Consider the following 23,379-nt stretch of genomic DNA (forward strand, 5'->3'; position numbering starts at 1 on the left):
ATCGGGGGAACACGCGAAGCACAGCGGCCATTTCGCAGCAGAGAGATTGCGTGTTTCTTTCATCTTCTTCCAATCTGTTGTGTAAAACCCCTAAAGAAGCTTTGCTTGTAAGTCTATCGTTTATATTCATTATTTTTTATATTTGGTGTTTGTATTTTATTAAGAGTTGTATATGTTGGAAGCATGCTAGCTTTTCATATGCTTTGTATTCACATTCAAAAGATCGGTGTAACTTCATCTTCTTCCAATCTGTCGTGTAAAACCCCTAAAGAAGCTTTGCTTGTAAGTCTATCGTTTATATTCATTATTTTTTATATTTGGTGTTTGTATTTTATTAAGAGGTATATATGTTGGAAGCATGCTAGCTTTTCATATGCTTTGCATTCACATTCAAAAGATCGGTGTAATTAACGTTACTGCAGTTTACCAATGTAAACGTAAACATTGTATAACGAGTTACTGTATTTTGTTTGTTTCTATTTAAGTAAGCATTTATTGTATTTATTTTGCAGTTTCACAAAAGAATGTAACGGAGATTGAACTACATGATTGCACTCAAGCAAAGGTAAAGAGAAAATTTATTCAATCATCTGAGTGGTCATTGAAGCTGATCAGTCATCTCCTTGCAATGTTTGGCTATCTGTATATGCATGCTCAACACACATGCATGCAGAGGACAGAATAGTGAAAAAGCATCATCACGACGGGCAAAACACAGCACTTACAAGAAGAACAACCATCAAATTATTTCAGCCATTGCAACTGACTCAAGATGGATGTTAAAGAGAAAGCTGAGGAGAAACAACAGACTCCGCATGTCTCACTCAGTCAACTGGAGACCAGATCAGTGATCTCGGCATCTTCCAAGAGCTCAAGATCATCCACAGCAAGCATGGCAGCTACCATTACTAGTCACATGGAGCGTAGCGTCCTGGAGATGTTGTCCGACATGAGCTCCGCTCCCACTCTGCTGGGAGCGGAGTGGGAGATTGTACAATTGTCTGGTCCACTTGCTCAGATACAGAAACATCACATGGCAGAGACTTAATGGTAGAACCCCAGCGGCTACTGACCTGACATATCTCTTGTTGCATCTGAGGGTTTGGATTACTCCTAGACAGAATGACAATATTCCCTCCTCCTTTTTGAGCAATGAATTTTACTGTCTCAAATCCCAACCCTGTTAGACCACCTGTGACAATATAGACCAAATTTTTATGGAATAGACGGTGTTTGGGCATCACTGGAATGTCAGACAGCTGGTTCTTGGCATCACTGTTCAGGACGATAATGGGTAGGATCTGGCATGTGAAGTATGATTCAGATTCTTTTACAGACATAAGATCAATGTCTTGAAATTTCACAACAACTGTTGTGTCCAAAGACAAAGCTTTTCTGTCCAAATGCATGGATTTTAGCCAACGGTAGATGTGTGGCATTTGGATTTGTAGAGACCCTTTTTGCATTATTTGGGACATGAGGAGGGTATGGAAGTGGACCTCCTCATTTGTACCTTTGAATGTAGTAGTATTAAATGGAAATTCTGTCTGGTTTTCGTAGACAAGAACAATGTCTTTGATGCCTCTAACACTGCTAGCAAGTTCAATGTTTTTTAGATAATAAGGAGGTAGAAGAACAGCTCCCACAGCTTCACTAAAGTCACAAGACAGCTGATCAGCCTGCGTGCTCACTTTGACATTCCAGCCTAATCTGTTTGCAATGGCAATTAACACATTCATCAAAGCTGAGTCAGGAACAATGGAGAAAATACCCAGTTTCCTTTGCTGTTTAGCCTCGGGTAAAGCCTTGTGCAAGATCTCCCAAGCCAGTACCATATAGGAGACACAAGGGATGTCATTCAGGAATGAAAGGTTTTTTGCTTTGCACCAAACAGCTGCTGGGAGAACTACTTTAGAGGTGGCAGCCACAGGGTAACAAGTCACAACATGATCACCGACTTTAAATTTGCTGACATCTTTACCCACAGCTGTGACAGTGCCACTGAAGTCAACGGCTAAGAGCTTATGGTTTTCAGTAGTGTGCTTGTTCCAATACAATGTCTGACCATAATTCAGGTCAGAAATGCTGACTGGAAAGTAGTCTGATGAATGAACACAGATTTTACTGAGGTGAAGATCAATGTTTTTCTCTTGATTGAGTTCAATGGAATTATCCATTTGAGTCGCTGACAGATTTGTCATTACATATGGGTCAGATGTTTGCAAGATGAAGACTTCTTCATTGTGCAACATGTGGACATTTCTTGAAGAGATCGCCATGGTTGGCAAAGGTGTGTGGGTGATTTCAGGTTTGAGAATTTTGCCTTCCTTCACTAATAGCTCTGGATATTTGTCACAAGGGTATGATCTGAGAACCTGAATCAAAGTTTTGATGTCTTCAAAAGTGCCAGAGCCCATGTCAATCAGTTGGAAGGAAAGTTCTGGCAACTCAGCTGCACATGCTCTTGTCATGCCTGACAGAACAAACCCAGGATTTATGTAGTCCACTATGCTCTCAGAGGACCTATAGGTTATTACTCTGATATCACCTGGGAAATGAAGTGCTCTGAGATATCCGATAAGCTTTCTGAAAATCTCACAACACCCCGCCATGCTGTTCAAGACCTTCTCCGATTCGAGAGTGGTTAGGTCTGCATCACCCCACATGAACAAAATTTCCTGGAAGTTTTTCGTCACACTTGAAATTTTCAGTTTTGACAAAATAAGCTCAACTCCACCTTCTAGCAGTGCAATACTGTTTGAAGAAGACACATATCTAGGTGTTGGGTCCAAGTACTGTTGCAAAGCTTTAGAAATTCCTACCTGGTCAGAAAAAAACAGTGCCTTAATCGGTGTATTAAATGTGACAACTTCAGAGGTCAGACTGAAACCGTTATGGAAGAAATACTCCTTGACTACTTGGGAACGACTACCTAGAATTCTGATCTTCACATGCCTGAGTTCAACCAACACCCTACCCTGTTTGTTGGATAAGCAGCCACAAATGTCAAAATCTTCTTCTCCCACATGCACTGCTCTCAGATATACAACCATCTCCTCTTCCAATGGTTCAAATACAGTCAGACTTCCTATTTTTGCAGGAAATTGGGGTCTTGCTGATAGGTCATGCCCTATAGTTACAGGAACAATTTGCATAACGTAATCCAAGACCACAGGGTGAAGGTGATAGTCATGTAATTGAGGCAGTAATTCCTTTGGGACCTTAAAAACAGATATAGCCTCTCTAAATTGTTCCCCATAATAAACATCTGCCTTATTTCTGAAGACAGACCCATACTCAAATCCTGTTTGACTTAGATGCTTGTAGAGTTCTTCAGTAGTCATGTGGAATGTGCATCTTTTGTAAATGCAGTCTAATGAAATGAACTGCTCTTCAGGCGTTCTACCTGGTTTTGCTTCTACTGTGCCAAATGCATAGAGTGCAGAAGTAGACTGTATTTTGAAGTTACATGTGTTACTTGCCAAATGGTCTGGTGGATCCAGATGTACTTTTAAATCGGGGGCATTCCGGGTGAAAACATATGGACTCTGGAATGTTATGCTAAGCTGCAGAGAACTTAGTGGAACCTTAGGTTTTGCATATGCCATGAGAGTTGCTAAACCCAACTCTGTGTAAAATGCCCCAGGAATGATGGCAACCCCACTATGCTTGTGGTCTTGCAAGAAGGCCACTGATTCAGAAGATAAATCACAGCTGAACACTGAACTCCCTGTGCCCATTTGTGTAACTACTGGATGGTTGCCAGTGGGACCAATCAACTGCAAACGAGAAGCTAAGACATCTCTCTTCACATCATCAAACTGGTATCGGGGGTAGGGAATTGATTCAGACTCAAAACCTTTGTAGAACATTTCCCAGTCCACTTTGACCCCAAGCTCAAACAGTTTACAAACAACTGCAAGCATTGTCTCGTGATCTTTATCAGGCTGCACTGAGGGAAGCACAGTGAAGTCTTTCCCCAGAGTCTCAGTGATGTACCTCTGCAGAGATCTCCTTGGGCCAATTTCAACAAATATCACACTCTTTTTGTTTTTAGCTGCAGACTTCACAGCTTGTTCAAATTGAACTGGCTCTCTGATATTCCTTGCCCAATATTCACCAGTAATAAAATCTGAGGAAGACAAACTAATGCCTGTCACTGTTGAGAACAATTCTGTCTCCAAATCATGTGCCTGTAAAGAACCTATACTCTCTTTCACTCTGGATACAATGGGATCCATCATGTGACTGTGGTATGCTGCAGGTACATCCAAAATGTGAAGGAACAAATCTTTTCCACTGGCTGAGTTGCTCAAGTTCTGATGGAACCTGTCAATGTCATCTGCATTTCCCGAGAGTGTACATGACTGAGGACTGTTATAAGCAGCCAGACAAACCCTTCCTGAATAAGATGGAAGAATTTTCAAGATTTCAGAAATGGCCATATTACTGACTACCAGCATCTTCCCTCCTGTCACAGTGCTTTGCAAAGAACTGCGATAGTGGATGACTTTCACTGCATCTTCGAGTGACAACAAACCAGAACAATGAGCTGCAGCAACCTCTCCAATAGAGTGCCCCAAAACAGCATCAGGACTGATGCCCCAGTGTTTCAGAAGTTTGACAACAGCAACCTGAATAGCAAACAGAAGAGGCTGGGCAATCTTTGGATCAGACAGCTCTGTACTTTTCTCTGGTTCACTTCTTAGCATCTCTATCAGATTCAAACATATGTAGCTTTGCAACAGCCTTTCAATCTTCATGATTTCCTCTTTGAAAACTGGCTCTTGTTTTAGGAGCTGTTTGCACATACCCTGATATGAACACCATTGCCACAAAACACAAAAACTAGCTTGGAGATTGTCTTTGATGGTACAAGCTTTTTCTCCACAGCAGCAGTAAGTTTCTCTTGCAGATCTGCCAACGATGATGTTTGAAATACTTTTCTGTATTTGTGTTTCAAGTGACTTCTTCTACATGCAGATGTGTACAGTAAAGTCTGTAGTTCTGAAATTTTCCCTGCACTAATCTGTTTTGCTGTATCTTCAATAATATTTTTCATGGATTTTTCAGAGGTTGCAGAGACCACAAAATACTGATGGGATTTGCTGATCAGCTGAGCTTTTGGCTTTTTTGACTGCACATATTGTCTGACATGTGTATGTGCATTTGTTCCACCAAACCCAAAGTTATTGATTCCTGCAGATCTCCCTGCTCTGCAGTCACTGATCCATTTTTCTGCTGTGGTGGGGATTTTCATATTTAAAGATTCAACGTCTATGCTAGAGTTTTCCATAGAGTAGAACAATGATGGCACAATGGTTTCATGCTGCATCATCAAAATAACCTTTATGAGTCCTGCAACACCTGTGACAGATTCTGTGTGTCCAATATTGCTCTTAACAGAACCAATGATGAGTGGCCCTGACATTTGAGGTCTTGCTTTGGCAATGACTTTTGAGATGCTACCTGCCTCTATTGGATCTCCAACTGGAGTTCCAGTCCCATGAGCCTCAATGTACTGGACACCAGTCAGGTCAGTCTCTGTTGAGTAGATTTTTCTAAGTAGTTCCTCCTGCTGTACCATGGATGGTTTGGTGATTGGACTAACACTGTGGCCATCTTGATTTACTGCAGTTTTGCTGATGATACCCCAAATATGATCATGGTCTTCGAGAGCCTGTCAAAATACAGACAATTCAAGGGTGTTTATTGCAGTAGTTTATCATAAGGTACATTGCTGTCCTAGTGTTGTGTTTATATGAGACTATTTTTTGTTTACTTTTTTCAGAGGCTTTAAAAGAACGAGCCCGCATCCTTCACCTCTGCCATATCCATCTGCTTTGCTGCTGAAAGGTTTACTTATTCCATCAGAGGAGATCATTTTTGCCTTGGAGAGAGCCACAAAAATGCTTGGTTCCAATATACAGGTCACACCACCACACAAGGCCATTTCACAGTCTCCTGTTGAGTAGAATACAGATTAGGGGGCAGCCTAATGGCTAATAATTTGTTTGATTAATCAGTTAAACTTAGTAAAAAGCAAGACAATAAGGCATATAAGCAGATTGTCTTGAATGAATTGACAGTGACAAATAAGTGTACTGAAAAATGATTTTTCACAGAATTTCTTCCAAGATACACCTGCACACAAGTATAAGGTAGCTTGCAGGTTTTCCATGTATCTTGAAGATGTTGCCACAGTTCTGCTATGTGTGTGTGTAGGGCCAGGTAGGTTTGGACCGCTTTTTCCCCTTAATAAATGAAATCATCATTTAAAAACTACATTTTGTATTTACTTGCATTATCTTTAATGTAATATTAAAATTTGTTTGATGATCTGAATCTTTTAAGAGTGACAAATAAGCAAAAACATTTAATAACAGGAAGGGGGCAAAAACCTTTTCACGGCACTGTATCTACTGTATATATATACACACACACACACACACACACACACACAAACAAACACAATGTTCTTAATAAGTGGATCTACAGGGTAAACATATTTGTGAATACTACCTTGTTTTATGGCTTGACAAGCTAAGTGAAGGGCGACGAGGGATGAGGAGCAGGCGCAGTCAATGGACAGTGAGGGGCCAGTGAAGTTGAATATGTATGATATGCGGTTGGCAGCTATGCTCATAGCGGTACCAGTGCCATGGGTGTGGTCTATGTGTTTTGGATTATTCCTCACATTTGCCAGCTCAAAATCTCTGTTCATTAGGCCTGAAAAACAAACAAACAAAAAACATGTTAGACACGTTAGCTGGTGATATGCTTTTATCCACAACCACTTACTATATACCTATTACAGTGCAACCTGGGTTTAAGTGCCTTGCTCAACGCAACATTAGTTGCAGGGCTCAGACAAGCAACCATCAATTTACCAGCCCTTAGTTGTAGCCACATTGTGTGCTATTTGTGCTGTGACACAAAGGAAATACAGCACAAGTTCATTTTGAGTTCAGGACAAGTGAACCTTGTGAACTGCTATTTAGCAATGCAACTTTACCACATATTGCTCTGAAGATACTTCCCATGCAATAAGTGCATATACTTTTTCACTAGGATTAAAAGACACCAAAATTTACTTTCTTTTATTTAGATTATATGTTACCCAGAAATACTCCTGTTTGCGTTCCATTGGCCTTTTCCATTGGTATCCCAGCATCCTCTAGTGCTCTGTAGCTGCACTGCAGCAAAAGTTTGTGCTGAGGGTCCATGTTGATCGATTCAGCATCAGTGATGCCGAAGAACTTGTGGTCAAACTCATTCAAACTACACAGAATAAAAGGGCAATGATGGGGTTATTGGTTTTGGAGTTCAGACAATAAAACTTAATAAAAAGCTAGACAAGACAAGGTATAGTTTCTTGTTCCTACGGCACATAAGAAGATTGTCTCGAATGAATTGATGGAGACAAATAAGTGTACTGAAAGATTATTTTTCCCAGAATTTTTTCCCAGATAGGTCTGCACACAATTATAAGATAGCTTGCTGTTTAGTTGCAATTGCTTCTGTCTCTCCATGTAACCCCAGACTAACATGATTATGTTAAGATGAGATCTCCATTGCTTTTCACACTGTACATGCTACCTCTAGGAGATATCATTAAGAAACATGGCGTTAGTTTCCACTGTTACGCTGACGATAAACAGCTGTATATTTCCTCAAGGCCTGACGAAACATACCAATTCACAAAACTCTCAAAATGTATAGTTGATATTAAAAATTGGATAACTAGTAACTGTCACGGTGCAGGGTGCCTTCTCGGCTTCCCCTGCGGTTTGTGTTGTCCGGTCATGTTTGGTAGCTCGTGGTCTGGGCAATCAGCGCTGATCTCGCAGCGGGGGTTCGCGGATCACGAGCTGACTCTCCCCCACCTGTTTGTTCTTCGTCGTGAGTAGAATGTTTTGTCCTTGCTCGTGTCTTGGTGTGACTTGTGTGTGCAAGCATAAGTGTCTGACCCTCTGTTCTCCTGTGCTCAAGGACTCGTAATACGGAGATCCGGCAGCTCGAGTGGTCCGCAGTGTCTGCCGGCCAGCTCTGGAATCTCCACTCACTTGAGCAGCAGTTAACTATTGTTTATGTTATTTTGTGTTTTGTGGCGTGAATAAAGACCCTCCTTTCTCACTACTCTGCATCTGAGTCCTCTCTCTATCCCAGACCCCGACAGTAACGACTCTGTTACGTATGTAACCCCAACGGAGACGTCACATCGCGACTGACGAATTGGGAATCTTGCCAGAGAGACTAATTCACTTTGAGTGTAAACGAAACGAGCCAATGCACATTGGCATCTGATAATTGCATCCAGCTGCCGCTTGTGTAAGCGTGAGTATAAATAGGCAGCAGGTGCAACGCATACTCGGGTTTTCGCTGAGGAGTCGAGCCGGTATCCCGGTCGCTCAACGGTGGTACAGCAACTGTGGCGACAGGATGTGACGTCTCCATTCCCTCCTTCAGAGAACGAGGGTTACGTACGTAACCGAGACGTTCCCTTTCAGTCGTTCACTCTCAACGTCACGTCGTGACAAATTGGGAATCCTTACCAAAGGGCCACTGGTGCTGCCCCCTCCATTGCCCTGTGCAAGCCTCCTGAATCCCTTATTAGAATATGGGACAGGGCTCATGCCAGGAAGGCAAGTCACTGCTCTTTCTGCACTACCACTCAGCAAGACTTGGATAACACTGGGAAAGCATACCCTTTCCACTGGAAAAGGAACGCTGTGGAAGACACATCCTCCAGAGTAGGTTTCTAAGTGGAATTTACACATATGGACTAACACTGCAGGGCTGTACTGCAAATGGAAATCTTTGGGGTTTTCCAGACCCAGTTAGGGCGGCTACACCTCTGCAGAGATGGCAGAGCGTCTCTGCCAAGGGAAAGGAAAGCCCACGTTTTCTGCCAAGAGAAAATGTAGGCTTAAAGCTATACCGTGGAAGAATACACATATGGGATCCTCTCAGGGTCACTACATATGGGCACCCAGCCTACCACCAGTTTTCAAGAATACATTGAGTGTAGGCCTGGCACCAGATGCTCCTCCACATCTGGCTTACCGAGGGTGATGGAGAAACTCAACAGGGTTTACCCAAAAGGGAACTAAGTCTCTGGAGCAAAATACCACAAATTGTGACAGCAAGCCGACACTAGACCGGGGCCTCGGTGTCTTTCCCTGTTTGAGATGAGAACACAGGAGGATACCGGCTCCACATGAAGGCTATAGAATCTAGCGAACATGTTGGGGGTCACCCAGCCCGCAGCTTTTCAAATATCTGTCAGCGAGGTGCCTCGCGCCAGCACCCAGGAGGATGCAATACTCCTAGTGGAGTGAGCTCACAACCTGAGCGGGCATGGGACGCTTTGTGCTTGATAAGCCAAAGTGATGGCGTCCACTATACAGTGGGCCATCATCTGCTTGGAGAAGGCTTTCCCCTTCCGCCGGCCTCTGTAACAGACAAAGAGCTGCTCTGAGGTCCTGAAGCTTTGTGTCCAGTCCACATACAGTCTTAAAGCTTGGACGGGACAGAGCAAAGCTAGAGCTGGGTCTGTCTCCTCCAGGCAGCGCTTGCAGGCTCACCACCTGATCCCAGAAGGGAGTGGTAGGAAACCTTGTGCATGTAGCTGGGCCGAGGTCTCAGAGTTACACTGGAGTCAGCCGGCCCAAACTCTAGGCACGATTCGTCGACCGAAAATGCTTGCAGGTCCCCTACCCTCTTGATGGAAGCCAAAGCAACCAGGAGCAGAGTTTTCATTGACAGAAACTTAAGCTTGACTGATTGCAAGGGCTCAAATGAGACCTGCTGAAGTGCTCTGAGCACCAGACTCAGGTCCCAAGAGGGTATGGAGGGCAGCTGAGGAGGATTTAACCCTAACCTAAACTTTAAGCATGGAGGGAGACAGCCTTCGCTCCAACCCTTGCTGCATAAAAGAAAGCACGGCTCTGATCGAGCACCTTCAGGGGTCCTCTCGGTGAGAGGAACACCACTCAATGAACAGGTTCCACTTCAAGGCGTAAGCATGTCTTGTAGTCGGTGCTCATGCCAAAGTGATGGTGTCCACTACCTCCAGGGGTAGGTCACCTAGAACCTCTGTGTCCCATCCAGGGACCAGACATGGAGTTTCCAAAGGACTGGACTCGGGTAGCACAGGGTGCCTCGTCTACCTGAGCGTCTCCGAAGCATCTCCAAATCAGCTGGACAGCCAGGGGATGGAGTCTCTACTCTCACGGGAGCACAGCTTGTGACAGCTCGTCGGCTGCAAGGTTGAGCAGACCCGGAATATGAATGGCACGAAGCGATCTCAGATCTTTCCGACTCCAGAGGAGGAGATGGCGGGCCAGTTGCAACATGCAACGGGAGCATAGACCACCTTGCCGGTTGATGTACGCAACAGTCGCAGTGTTGTCCGTACGGACCAGTACGTGCTTGCCATGTAGCCACACTTTCAGGAGGCCCAAAGCAAGATGTACTGCTAGCAACTCGAGGCAGCTGATATGCCAATGCAGTTGGGGGCCCGTCCAAACCCCCAACACTGCATGCCCATTGTATGTGGCCCCTCAGCTGGTGGCAGAGGCACCACTGCATGCCTGGACACCTGCTCTAAGGGCACTCCTGCCTGAAGGAATGCAGGGTCCGACCACGGGCTGAAGGTTTGGCGGCAGGCCGGTGTGATTTGCACCCGGTGAGTGCCGTGTTGCCACGCCCATCTCAGGACTCTGCCATGGAGCCAGTGCTGAAGCAGTCTCATATGAAGCAGCCCCAGTGGCGTGACTGCTGCTGCAGCTGCCATATGCCCCAGGAGCCTCTGAAACAGTTTCAGTGGGACCGCTGTCCTGCCCTTGAATGATTTCAAACAGTTCAACACTGACTGAGCACATTCTTCTGTGAGGCACGCTGTCTGTTCGACCGAATCCGGCTCCATTCCGAGAAAAGAGATACTCAGCACCGGGGAGAGTTTGCTCTTTTCCCAGTTGACCCGAAGACTCAACTGACTGAGATGTGTGAGCAACAGATCCCTGTGTTTGCACAACTGATCACGTGACTGTGGCAGTATGAGGATGCGAACATCGTGTTCTCTCATGGGAACAAGGGCCACCTCCACAACTTTCATGAGGATGCGGGGAGACAGGGACAGCCCGAAGGGCAGGACCTTGTACTGATATGCTCGGCCCTCGAACACAACGGCCTGTGTTGAGGAAGAATCGAGACATAAAAAGTACTCTACCTTCAGGTCGATTACTGCAAACCAATCTTGAGGACGCATGCATTCGAAAATGCATTTCTGCATCGACATTTTGAACGGTAGCTTGTGAAGTGCTTGGTTCAAAACTTGCAGGTCCAAGATTGGCTGTAACCCACCACCTTACTTGGGTACAATGAAGTAGGGGCTGTAAACCCCGCCCTCATATCGACTGGAGGGACCAGCTCTATCGCGTCCTTCGCCAGTAGGACTGCGATTCCGCGCGCAAGACATGAGCATCACCAGCCTTCACTGAGGTGAACTGGATGCCTCTGAACTTGGGGGGACGCCGGGCGGACTGAATCACATAGCCGAGTCTGATAAATTTGTGAAATCGAGAGTGACTGACTGAAAGGGCATTTCTTATTACTAAATTCAGAAAAAACGCTGGTTTTAATTATTGGACCTAAAACCTCCTCATGTAAAAACTTAGAATACTGCCTAAGTCTTGATGGATGTTCTATAACGTCCTCTTTGTCAGTCAAGAACTTGGGTGTGTTATTTAACAGCAACCTGCCATTCAAAAGTCATATTTCTAGCATTTGTAAATCTGCGTTTTTCCACCTTAAAAAATATCTCTAAATTACAACATATGCTATCTACAGTATGTCTAATGCAGAAGAGTCAATTCATGCGTTCATGATCTCAAGGCTAGAATATTGTAATGCATTACTAGGTGTTTGCCCTGCAGGCTTAACTCTCTGGGGTCTGAGGGGGTTTTGGGGCCCTGGAGAAGTTTTGACATGCCCTGACATTTGTGCTTTTTTCAGTATCTTAAAAACATATTAATGGCTAAAGTCTGATCACACTGTATTTAGCACAAACTGGGCTACAATAATATGTGAGCAGCATGAATGTACATGTTTGTGTTTTTGAGAAAACAACGTTTATGCATGGTTAGTGAAAACCTTACATTTTTAAGTCACTGAAATAAGACCATAAAACACACTCAGAACAATTGTTCACAAGACTTTGTGGATGTGGTAGACTAGAGTTTTTGCTACAAAATGTGAAAATCATCCTGTTCACTCATTCACCAAAAATAATATATTGATTTAACTTTTGTAAGACATGTTTTGTGATACTTGAGAGACAAAGGCCCTCCCATAATGAGCCATCAGTCAGTAATGTGTCTGTGAGGCAGGTAACAAAGAATGTGTGGAGAGTAAAATAATGGGGGTTTTGATTATTTGTATTTTATTTTACAACACAGTATAAAATATACACAGTGAAGGTCAAGGACACATGATTGAACATACTGATTCAACTAACACACCTTTGTGCCAAATATTCTTAGACTCTAACATTCATAGTGTTACAGTACCACTTTTATATCTTGTGGTTTTATATTTTATACAACATTAAAAAACATCCTGGCGTTGTGAGACATATAGATTCAATGAAATGACACATATTTCAAATTTTTTCACTTGATTTCATACATGTAGACAGCAATTATAGTATGGGCAAAGTCTAACTAGTAAAAAGTGTACAAGTTATGTCACAACAACACAATAATAACTAACGCGAGTAATTCTTACTCATCAGAATGATATCCTCCACTGGTTTAAGACGTGCGTCGAATCGTGTTCTTCCGAGGTAAATTCTGGGTTATTCCTCTCAGTGCGTCTTCTTCCAAAAACTAAAAGTAGCCGAGATGAACTTGAATCCTCACGCTTTGCTTACGGAGGTGACGTGGGTGTTTACATGTCCGCGCATCTCACGTGGATGTTTATAATTTGAAAAGCGGCGCCGTGAGCATGATCACATTAAAAATAATGAGCTCAGATGGGAAAAACTGTACCCTGCGTTGGTTTTATATGGATTACTTTATCAGAGAATATTTGTTTCCGACGTGACTTACTTCACTTAAATGTAGACAATTCAAGCTTTCTATACATATATTTATCATGTCTGTGAGGCAATTATTCACTGAGATACAGGTTGTTTTATTTACGTGTCTGTGATGAAACTTGGCAGAGAGCGCACCCTGTTTTTTTCCCTTTATTTTACAAAAGCACATTGTTTTGTTGTTATTATATATACACAAATAAAAGTAGAACCTTTGTAGTTTCAAATGATACCTTATTCTTATCCGTATGATCAAAAATGAGTATTTTTTGTTCTTTTCGCGATCATCAAGAAAAAACGGCCCCAGTGGGTTAATAAACAAACTCCAACTGGTTCAAAATGCAGCTGCTGAGTTCTTACTAGAACCAAAAAGTTTGACCACATAATTCCGGTTCTGTCAACACTGCATTGCCTCCCCATTAAACACCATATAAACTTTAAAATCCTGTTTATTACTTATAACACCCTGAACAGTTTAGCTCCACAATATCTGAGTGAGCTCCTTTCACATTATCGCCCTTCACGTCCAAGGCCACATTAACAATAGGGCTAGGCGGGACTTAAACCCCGGGGCCCGAGCGAGAAGGGGGCCCGTGATTGGCTGTAGAGCAGATTGACAGACCATCGGTAGTGCCGATCGCCCACGCCCCTGATTTATTAGCGCTGTTATTTAGTGGAGCTTTGCCGTAAATTCCATGCATTATCATTAGTAATTCAAACGTCACGTTTGAATTTGGTTTACCAATCACAGTTGATGCTAATAATAATGAACTTGGACAGCCTTCTGCAGATCAGCCCGAGACCAGTGGCCTTGCATCGGCTTCCTCACCTGCCCTGCATAGCATTGATATCCCAGCGTACACAAGCACTGATCCTGGAACTTGGGGAGAGATCAATGACAAGGCTCAAGAGTACTGGGCAGAGAGAGGACCACAGTTTTGTCAAAATATGGCAGCTGATTTCTCTGGATCAGAGCAACAATATAAAAATCAAAAGAGAAGATTTTCGAAAAGTCTTTTTAATCGCAGACTAGTAAATGGTGAAAATGTGCGACGAGATTGGCTGCTCTATTCCCCATCTAAGGGAGCGGTGTGTTGTTTTGTATGCCGTCTGTTTGGTGGAAATGACAACAATGCCCATTCAAAATTTGGAAGTACTGATGGCTTTAATGATTGGAAGCATGCAAATGATCGGATTGTAGAGCATGAGGGATCTGAGTTGCATCGCAAATGCATGCTTGAGTGGATTACAAGAACTGCAGGGGAGGGTAAAATTGACAATGAATTGAAACGGCAGTACAAAACAGAGAGCCAGTACTGGTCAGAGGTTCTTAAAAGAGTAGTTGCCGTAATTAAATTTATATCTGAGCGAGGACTTGGTTTCAGAGGAGACAACCAACAATTTGGATCACCCCAGAATGGAAACTACTTGGGGTGCCTTGAGCTAATCAGTCAATTCGATCCATTTCTTAGAGAGCATATTGTACGATTTGGCAATGCACGGCTTCCTCACCTGCCCTGCATAGCATTGATATCCCAGCGTACACAAGCACTGATCCTGGAACTTGGGGAGAGATCAATGACAAGGTTCAAGAGTACTGGGCAGAGAGAGGACCACAGTTTTGTCAAAATATGGCAGCTGATTTCTCTGGATCAGAGCAACAATATAAAAATCAAAAGAGAAGATTTTCAAAAAGTCTTTTTAATCGCAGACTAGTAAATGGTGAAAATGTGCGACGAGATTGGCTGCTCTATTCCCCATCTAAGGGAGCGGTGTGTTGTTTTGTATGCCGTCTGTTTGGTGGAAATGACAACAATGCCCATTCAAAATTTGGAAGTACTGATGGCTTTAATGATTGGAAGCATGCAAATGATCGGATTGTAGAGCATGAGGGATCTGAGTTGCATCGCAAATGCATGCTTGTGTGGATTACAAGAACTGCAGGGGAGGGTAAAATTGACAATGAATTGAAACGGCAGTACAAAACAGAGAGCCAGTACTGGTCAGAGGTTCTTAAAAGAGTAGTTGCCGTAATTAAATTTATATCTGAGCGAGGACTTGGTTTCAGAGGAGACAACCAACAATTTGGATCACCCCAGAATGGAAACTACTTGGGGTGCCTTGAGCTAATCAGTCAATTCGATCCATTTCTTAGAGAGCATATTGTATGATTTGGCAATGCAGGCAAGGGGACTCATATCTTTCATCTACTGTGTGTGAGGAGTTAATTGATTTGATGGGTGACAAGCTGCTCTCTGTCATCCTGGATAAAATCAGGATGACCAAATATTTTTCATTATTTGTTGACTCCAGCCCAGACATTTCACATTCAGACCAGCTCACTTTTGTTGTGCGACATGTATCTGAAGAAGGAAGCACAGAGAAGCGTTTTCTTAAGTTCCTACCCATAAGAAGTCACACTGGTGACTCACTGTTCAATTCAGTTATTTCAGTTCTGACGGAGATTAACATAAACATAGAGAACTGCAGTGGACAGTGCTTTGACAACGCCAGTAACATGTCTGGTACAATTTTTCTTGCGTGGTCCAGGAGGCAGAAACACTCTGTCAGTTTAAATCTAGATTAAACACCCACTAACACAAAAAAATCCCCATAAGGGATTGTTAGGCTGCATTAATTAGGGCAACTGGAACCGGGAATACTTCCCAATAACACCCGATGTACTTGTTACATCGTAGGAATAATGGCATCTACGCTTATGTTTGTCTGTCTGCATCCAGACCAGACAGTGGACCTTCACCCATGAACGAGCACAACACAGCCCTACACGGTCAGCGCAGACCTTGCCACTGTCGCCTTCTGGCTTGCTTAGTTGGGGTCTGAGAGTCAATTAACTTTCAGAAATGTATAAATATGACCACACTGACAGACACCATCAGATGAGAACAACACTTGAACTGAAATAAAATGGATGATGGCACTATCATCTTCTGTAGAGCTGCTTTACATCTGAATCACATCCTGCAACTTTGACACTGGTATTGAACTATGATTGAAACACTGAACTGACTCAAGCTAAATAACAGCATTGCTGCCTTTTGTAGAACTGCTTATCGCTGAATTCTTGCTTCAAATTGTTGTACTAAACCAGCAGTAAATAGCAACTAAATAATGACACTGTTGTCTTTTAGAGCTGCTTTACAGCATAATCTGAATTGTCTCCATAGTTGAGTATCCATAGTTGATTCTACTATTTTCCTATTTATCTTTGTAAAGCTGCTTTGACACAATCTATATATTGTATAAAGCACTTTAGAAATAAAGTGATAAGCAGAAACAACTACAGCAGACACACAGCTTTTGATGAAATCAACTGAAAATAAAAGAACACATTAAAATTGCTCAGGATCTCAGCAGCAGAGATGATTAAACAACTCCAAACACAGCATTACCATCTTTACTTACTACAAACCAGTTTGACTTACTTTCTTTCATACGTCCACAAACATTTCTTACTGAGGTTTAGCTCTAGTCAATGTTGATGTTTTACTTAAATTAATATTCACGTGAAGACACCTGAGCAAGCTAATCCATGCCTTCAGAGTCACAGGTAGGTGAGTCTAATCAGGGTTTAAGCTCAGCTCTGCAGGGCTGGGTTTGAGGAATCCTGCTTCAGTGGCTTCAGGAGAGGCAAGAGAGACGATAATCTCGGAGCATAAGTAACGTGATGTAAACTGACAGAAAGAGTAGGGTTGGTACATTGGCACCGGTACCTATGTAACCACTATGTACTAGAACCGAATCAGAACGCAGATTTCGGTGCCACTTAAATGCCTGAGTGATCGATTGAAATATTTGTCCTGGTTCTCCTAAATGGACGTAAGAAGCATGGGCGTCACTAGGCCATTTTTTAGCGGGGCTATAGCGATTAGCTCCATAAACTACACCAATTCATGATCGCCTCAGAGTCAGTCCCCTTTAAATTTCATATGAGTGGCGCAGCACGAGCGGACTCAAACAGAAACAGAGGACACAAGCTGTGTGTTTATCGATAGATTGTTATAATATCTGTATCTCAGAATCAGAATCAGAATCAGAATGAGCTTTATTGCCAGGTATGTTTACACATACGAGGAATTTGTTTTCGTCACAGAAGCTTCCACAGTGTAACAGAATGACAGTGACAGAACAAAAAACAGAAGGAGTTCGTCTGTTTTGTTGGGTAGAGAGCGGAGGTTCGCCAGTTGGATGCTCGGCAACGGCGTCCTGAATCCGCGCTGTCTGAGCTTCACGAGCGCGCCGGCTCGCTTCCCCCGTCTGCGCGTCCTGAAGCGCTTAATCAGCGCCACAGCTCCCCCGACAACAATGTCCAGCAAAACATCCGAATAGTCAAAAACCGGTGAAATATCGGGTGGTGTGTACTTCCGAATGTCCAGCAATTCGTCTCTGGTGAAACTGATTGCAGGGATATAACTAAAGACAGGACAAACTAACAAAAACATAAAAACAACTGCGGAGCACGCCACGGAGGCAGCCATCAGCGTCGGCGCCATCTTACACCCCTCATCACACCACAGCTGTTTCCTCCAGCGAAAATCTAGCCCTTAACACATATGAACGCATACTTTAGAAAACGATCATGTTGCTATTTTCATTTTAACATTTTATATTTAATATAAAACATATACAGTCAATCACAGAACTGATTAAAGACAGTGACAGACAGCACTCAGTCAATTCACTCATTTTAACTAAATATCAGAAACATTATGTGTGGTTTTGTATTAAATATTATTTTGTATTAAATAATGACCCAGATCGTGAAATACATTTATTAGCCTTAGAGTAAGGGAAGCACAACTCGGGAAATAAGAGCATCCGAGGAGCATGTGAATGCTATGTATATTTATTTAAAATATTTTTTAATGTTATCCATTGGTTTTTTTGTGGCTCTTTTTTTTTTTTTAAGTATCGGTTCAGAACCTCCAGGGGTGTCAGTAGTATCCACTTGCGAACTCACGTCCTGTTCTGTTCCGGACAAGGAGGCCGTCTGTGAACTCTCTGCCTGTTCTGTTCCGGCCAAGGAGGCCGTCTGTGAACTCTCTGCCTGTCCTGTTACGGCCAAGGAGGCCGTCTGTGAACTCTCTGCCTGTCCTGTTACGGACAAGGAGGCCATCTGTGAACTCTCTGCCTGTCCTGTTCCGGCCAAGGAGGCCATCTGTGAACTCTCTTCTTGTCCTGTCACGGCTATGAAGGCTGCTTATAAACTTTTCTCCTGCTCTGAACCAGCCAAGGAGGCCATCTCGGAACTGTTTTCTTATGCTTTGACGGCATTGTTCAGAATGTCAAGTTAACAACTTGTGGTATTTAAACGGCTACAAGGTGAATTGAGAGCAAATATTATAGACTCGTGGAGAGCTATAAAAAACATGTTTACTCCATTCAGTGCCGGAAGCGCGCTCCTAATTTAAAACATTTTAACTGCTGTAATTATTATTTGCTCAGTTTTTATTTTGTGTTTATGTAACTCTTGTATTATTGTAACACAAAGATAGCCTTAAGCCTTGTGCACACCGGGACAATTTTCACGCGCGCTTATCGCCAGCATTTTTCAACCCAAGTGATTTTCACTGGCAATGAGCCGAGTGAACATGCAAATTCACTCCCTGACATTAGATGGCGCTTAATGAAAAATACCCCGGGACACATCGAATCCTATTTGATCTGCAATTCCTCTCCATAACAGCTCCCTCTTATCAAGATTTTTGTAGTCACTGTCGCGTTTATCATAAAACTCTTTGTGTTCAGACACCAATGAAACCAGCAGCTCTACATTCATCTTGCCTCGATGCATCTGCTTGGTCTACTTACTTCCTCTTCATCATTAGGCATCAATGTGTGCTCGGCAAGACCGTTTTGTGCTTGAGCACCACCAAGTAGTGTTTTACTGTAACTTCAGCAGCTCCAGGCATGTGAACAAAAGTGCCAATCTCATTTGTCGGCCAGTTTTTAACGAGGCGCGTCAAACCAAAAAATACGAGCCCGAGCCGGTTTTTAAAAAAATGACGCTTTTACACCTGCCATTTTGCGCGGGTGTGCACACTCACATTGGCGCCCTTTGTTTAGTCACGAGGCGTTAAACATAGGCAATAATCGTCCCGGTGTGCACAAGCCTTTAGATGCTGACAGTACTGAACACATTACTTGTATTATGAACTACTGACATATGGACATTACTTTGTTGCCAGAAGAGGGTATTCTCCAGTGAATCTCAGTCACCTCTGGCTGATTAAAGGATATTTTTTAAATTGTAACCTTGAAAACATGCATTTTCTGTAAACCTACTTTGAAATTATACTTATACAACAGTTAACCGTGGTTTTACTATAGTAAAACTATAGCAACCATAAGTGTAGTACCCAAGTTTTTTTCTTTCTTTCTTTCTTTCTTTTTTTAATACCATGGTTTTGATATAGTAACCATAGTTTTTGAAATCATGGTAAATGTTGTAGTTAATATGGTTTTACTGCAAATGCTGTAGTAATGGTTATTTTTGTACTTACTACCCTGATAGCACACGTACATCTCGGAGACATCTATTTGACGTCTGCATTTACATCTGGAAGACGTATTTTTTAGAGAGTTTGCTCATCTGCAATATGTCTGTAGGACGTTTCCTTTTAGATGTCCAATAGACGTCTATTAGATGTCTTTAAGATATTTATGATTTAGAATGTATGAAAAACTGACATCTGAAAGACGTCTGTCAGACGTTTGTAGACAGCAAATGCTTTCCAGTTCAAGAGACCTTTAACAGACATCTTGCAGACGTACGTGTGCTATCTGGGTATGGTTTTACTGCAACAGTCATATTTAAACCATGGTTAGTGCAGTAAAACTATGGTTGATTTACTATGGTTTTACTGCAAATGTTGTGGTAAAACCATGATTAATTTTTGAAAGAGTACAAATAATTGTGAATTAAATTGAATGCTTCTCATTTGTAAGTAACTTTTGATAAAAGCATTTGATAAATGTAAATGTATTTGCATATTTAATGTTTATTGAAAATATTAATACATTTGCAACTGTTATTGAGAGTGGTGTGTATTGTTTTATTATAAACAAGCGGCTGCTGCCGTAACGATGAGCAAAACGGCAGTGAACCGCGCCCAAGCAGAGCAGCCGGGATTTACAGCTGCATTGTCCAAACATCGGCCGGAGAGCATTTGCGATCAGAGGCCGACGTCGCGGCGACATATTCCCAATTAGCAAACGCTCCCTGAGCAACATCGTGCCGATGGAATTTAGTACGTCGGGTCGACATCGGCCCAACGTATGTGTGCTGTTAGGGAAAAGATTTCTATTTCAGATAATTGCTGTTTTTCGGAACTTTTCTTATTCTATATCTCATGCAGATGGCTCTAATAAGGTAAAAAAGTAAACATCTCTACATTGTGTTCTATCAACATTTCAATTCCAACTAAAGCCGGGCTCACATTACAGGAGTTTTTAAATTCTAACCGATTATTAAATCTGGCTGCATCACATACAACATGTTATTAAAGGGGTCATATGACGTTGCTAAAAAGAACATTATTTTGTGTATTTGGTTTACTGCAATGTGTTTATGCGGTTTAAGGTTAAAAAAACACATAATTTTCCATATACGCCCCTTAACATACTGTGATGCAGTCTCCCAGCACGACGAGACAAAACCAATAAAACCCATTACAAATGAGGCATTTGTTGACTCCACATCATAGCAGCAGCAGCAACAGCAAGAATTAAAGTTACGCCTTCTTTCTTCGCGTGAACATTTGGGCGGTGTTATGCAAATCTTCCCACATAGTGACGTAGGTATGTGGGAAAGGAAAAATTTAAATCGCATCATATGACCTCTTTAAGATAATCATACCAGTGGAGCCCATCACATGGCCTGACGAAGCAGATCATGACTAATGTTTACATTTGCCAACTAGTGCATTAACAGCTTTCTACATTCACCCGCCACTTCTGTTTGTCCGTACAGTTGTTCTGTATATTTTCAGCACATTATACAGTCAATTGTGTTGTCCACAAGCAGTTTCTCCATCTCCGCTGTACAATGGACCCATACGGCAACTTGTTTTGTGGTCACACATTGACCTTTGTGAAAGTATTGATGTAATCATAATCATCCTGATTAAAAATCCTAAATATCAAACGTGTTCTATCAGGAAAGGTAAATCAGGGATAAATCGGCCTAAATCTCTAGTAGTCTGAGCCCGGCTTAACTGTAAACTCCTAATTCCAAAACCTCAGAAGACAACACAGCATTTTCTGATGCAATTAAGCTGCATAGAACCTGTTATTATTCTTATTTATTTGTTATTATTATTATTTGTAATGTTGCCAGCTTCAACAGAGGACGTTAAGGAATACAGTTTCATTTTGGGGAAGGTAAAGGAACACTCTCCATTTCTGTAGTCATTGGAAATTTAAGTAAATCTTTGATGGCAGGTGACAACTGACCATCTGGATGACAACAAAATGCTACACAATCCCAGTCTGCAGCATTGTATGCATGTGACTGTAAGTCATTTTGTTAGTCAAAGTCAGTGTACAAGAAACGGACTGACTGGAAGTGAGCTGATTGTCTTTATATTCTGACAAATCTTTCTCATGCGTTCTCAGTAAAAGCGTTGCATGAATGAGTTCAAGCCAACGTCTTTTTTGAGACAGGACTTAGTGAAACCATTTAGTGAGGATTGTCTTCAACATTTAGTAAAACATCAGGGGGTCACAAGATTTCAACATAATGAAATAAATTAAGGAGGGTGACCCTCACCATATATATTTATAGAAAATGAATAATTTATAATAATTTGATCATCATCTCACTTCTTGATGTGTACTAATGTGACGGTGATGATCCTACGTCAGTTAGACCTATAATTTGTTACAGAACTACAAAATTACAATGTGTAAACCAATACAATCAAACCCTCTGGCTACACAAGACAACAAAGCAACATTTGTCAGTATACTGACAAAACATTCAGCAGTGCTTCAAGCATTTTATGGTCAAAAGTCCACAGTACACGCAATAAGGTGGACAGTAAAATTCAAATAATTCAAAAGCAATAACTCATAGTTCGTTAAACTCTTCCACTAGTCCATGAATCAACTATCACCTGTTTGGATTTTGGCATTGCTTGTTTGAGGATAAGGTGTGGGATAAGTGTATGTGTATGTGCCGTGTGTTGAAATTTTGCTAAACACATAACTAGGGATGCACTGATACCACTTTTTCCAGTACTCGCCCGATACCAATACTTTTATTTTTGGTACTTGCCGATACCGAGTACCGATACCAATATTTTTATTGCATTTGTACATTTTTAAAATATTGGGTACAGAAACCAAAGGAGTATGTATAATGTTAGTTGGTTATTTTCATTTATCAAATAGATACAGTCAAACCAAAATTTATTCAGACACCTTCAACATTTCTCACAGTATCACAGTTTATTCGCTATATTTTAGAAAATGGTAATAAAATATCACAAGAACTCAGAGTTACACTGTGTCAGAACAAATTCAGCTTGATAATGTTAGATAACTTTGATAGAAAGATAATGGATTACAATCAACGAAAAATTAAGACAGCTATTAGTATGACAGTATTTACACAACTATCAGTACTTAGACGGGCAACCCTTAGCCTTAATGACAGCCTGTAGTCTCCTGGGCATGCTGTCACCCAGCTTCATGAAAACCTCAACTTCAATGTTTTTTCTCTCGGTCTGAATAATTTTTGGTCCCAAATTTGTATCAGTTTTACTGGTAGTCCACTGTATGAAGAAATTTTGGGTATAACTTTTTTTTTTCCATCTGAAACGTGCTGCGATTTATTCCAAAGCCACTCATATAATGCAGAAACACTCAAGCAAGCAAAACACGCGCAACGCGTGCACGTATTTGTACTGATGCAGAATAGTACAGCCTAGCGCATTTCACATAGGCTGCTTTCGCCAGAAAGTCGTGTATGCCTAAGGTTAAAAATAAATGATGTTTATAGTGAATGAAAACACGCGCAACGCGTGCACGTATTTGTACTGATGCAGAATAGTACAGCCTAGCGCATTTCACATAGGCTGCTTTCGCCAGAAAGTCGTGTATGCCTAAGGTTAAAAATAAATGATGTTTATAGTGAATACCCCTATAAATGGTCTTATTTTTATGGTTTAGTTTTAATCCAAATGATGCGTGTGCTAAGTGAGTGAACAAAAGATCACACAACAGAATTGCGCGCGCGCTCTCTCTCTCTCTCTCTC

General features: G+C 42.0%; 1 protein-coding gene across 1 annotated transcript; it reads right to left on the reverse strand.

Annotated features, from left to right (window-relative positions):
• Window positions 1-908: 908 nt before the first annotated feature.
• LOC107728144 (probable polyketide synthase 16) lies at window positions 909-8,636 on the reverse strand. Its single transcript, XM_016538237.1, is given in 7 exon segments — window positions 909-4,822; window positions 4,825-5,680; window positions 5,783-5,964; window positions 6,523-6,729; window positions 7,121-7,281; window positions 7,600-7,601; window positions 8,556-8,636. Coding segments are annotated over 7 exon segments (5,403 nt in total).
• Window positions 8,637-23,379: the final 14,743 nt, after the last annotated feature.

The sequence above is a fragment of the Sinocyclocheilus rhinocerous genome, unplaced genomic scaffold (assembly GCF_001515625.1).
Source record: "Sinocyclocheilus rhinocerous isolate Xijiao unplaced genomic scaffold, SAMN03320098_v1.1 scaffold1418, whole genome shotgun sequence".
Taxonomy (NCBI): Eukaryota; Metazoa; Chordata; class Actinopteri; order Cypriniformes; family Cyprinidae; genus Sinocyclocheilus; species Sinocyclocheilus rhinocerous.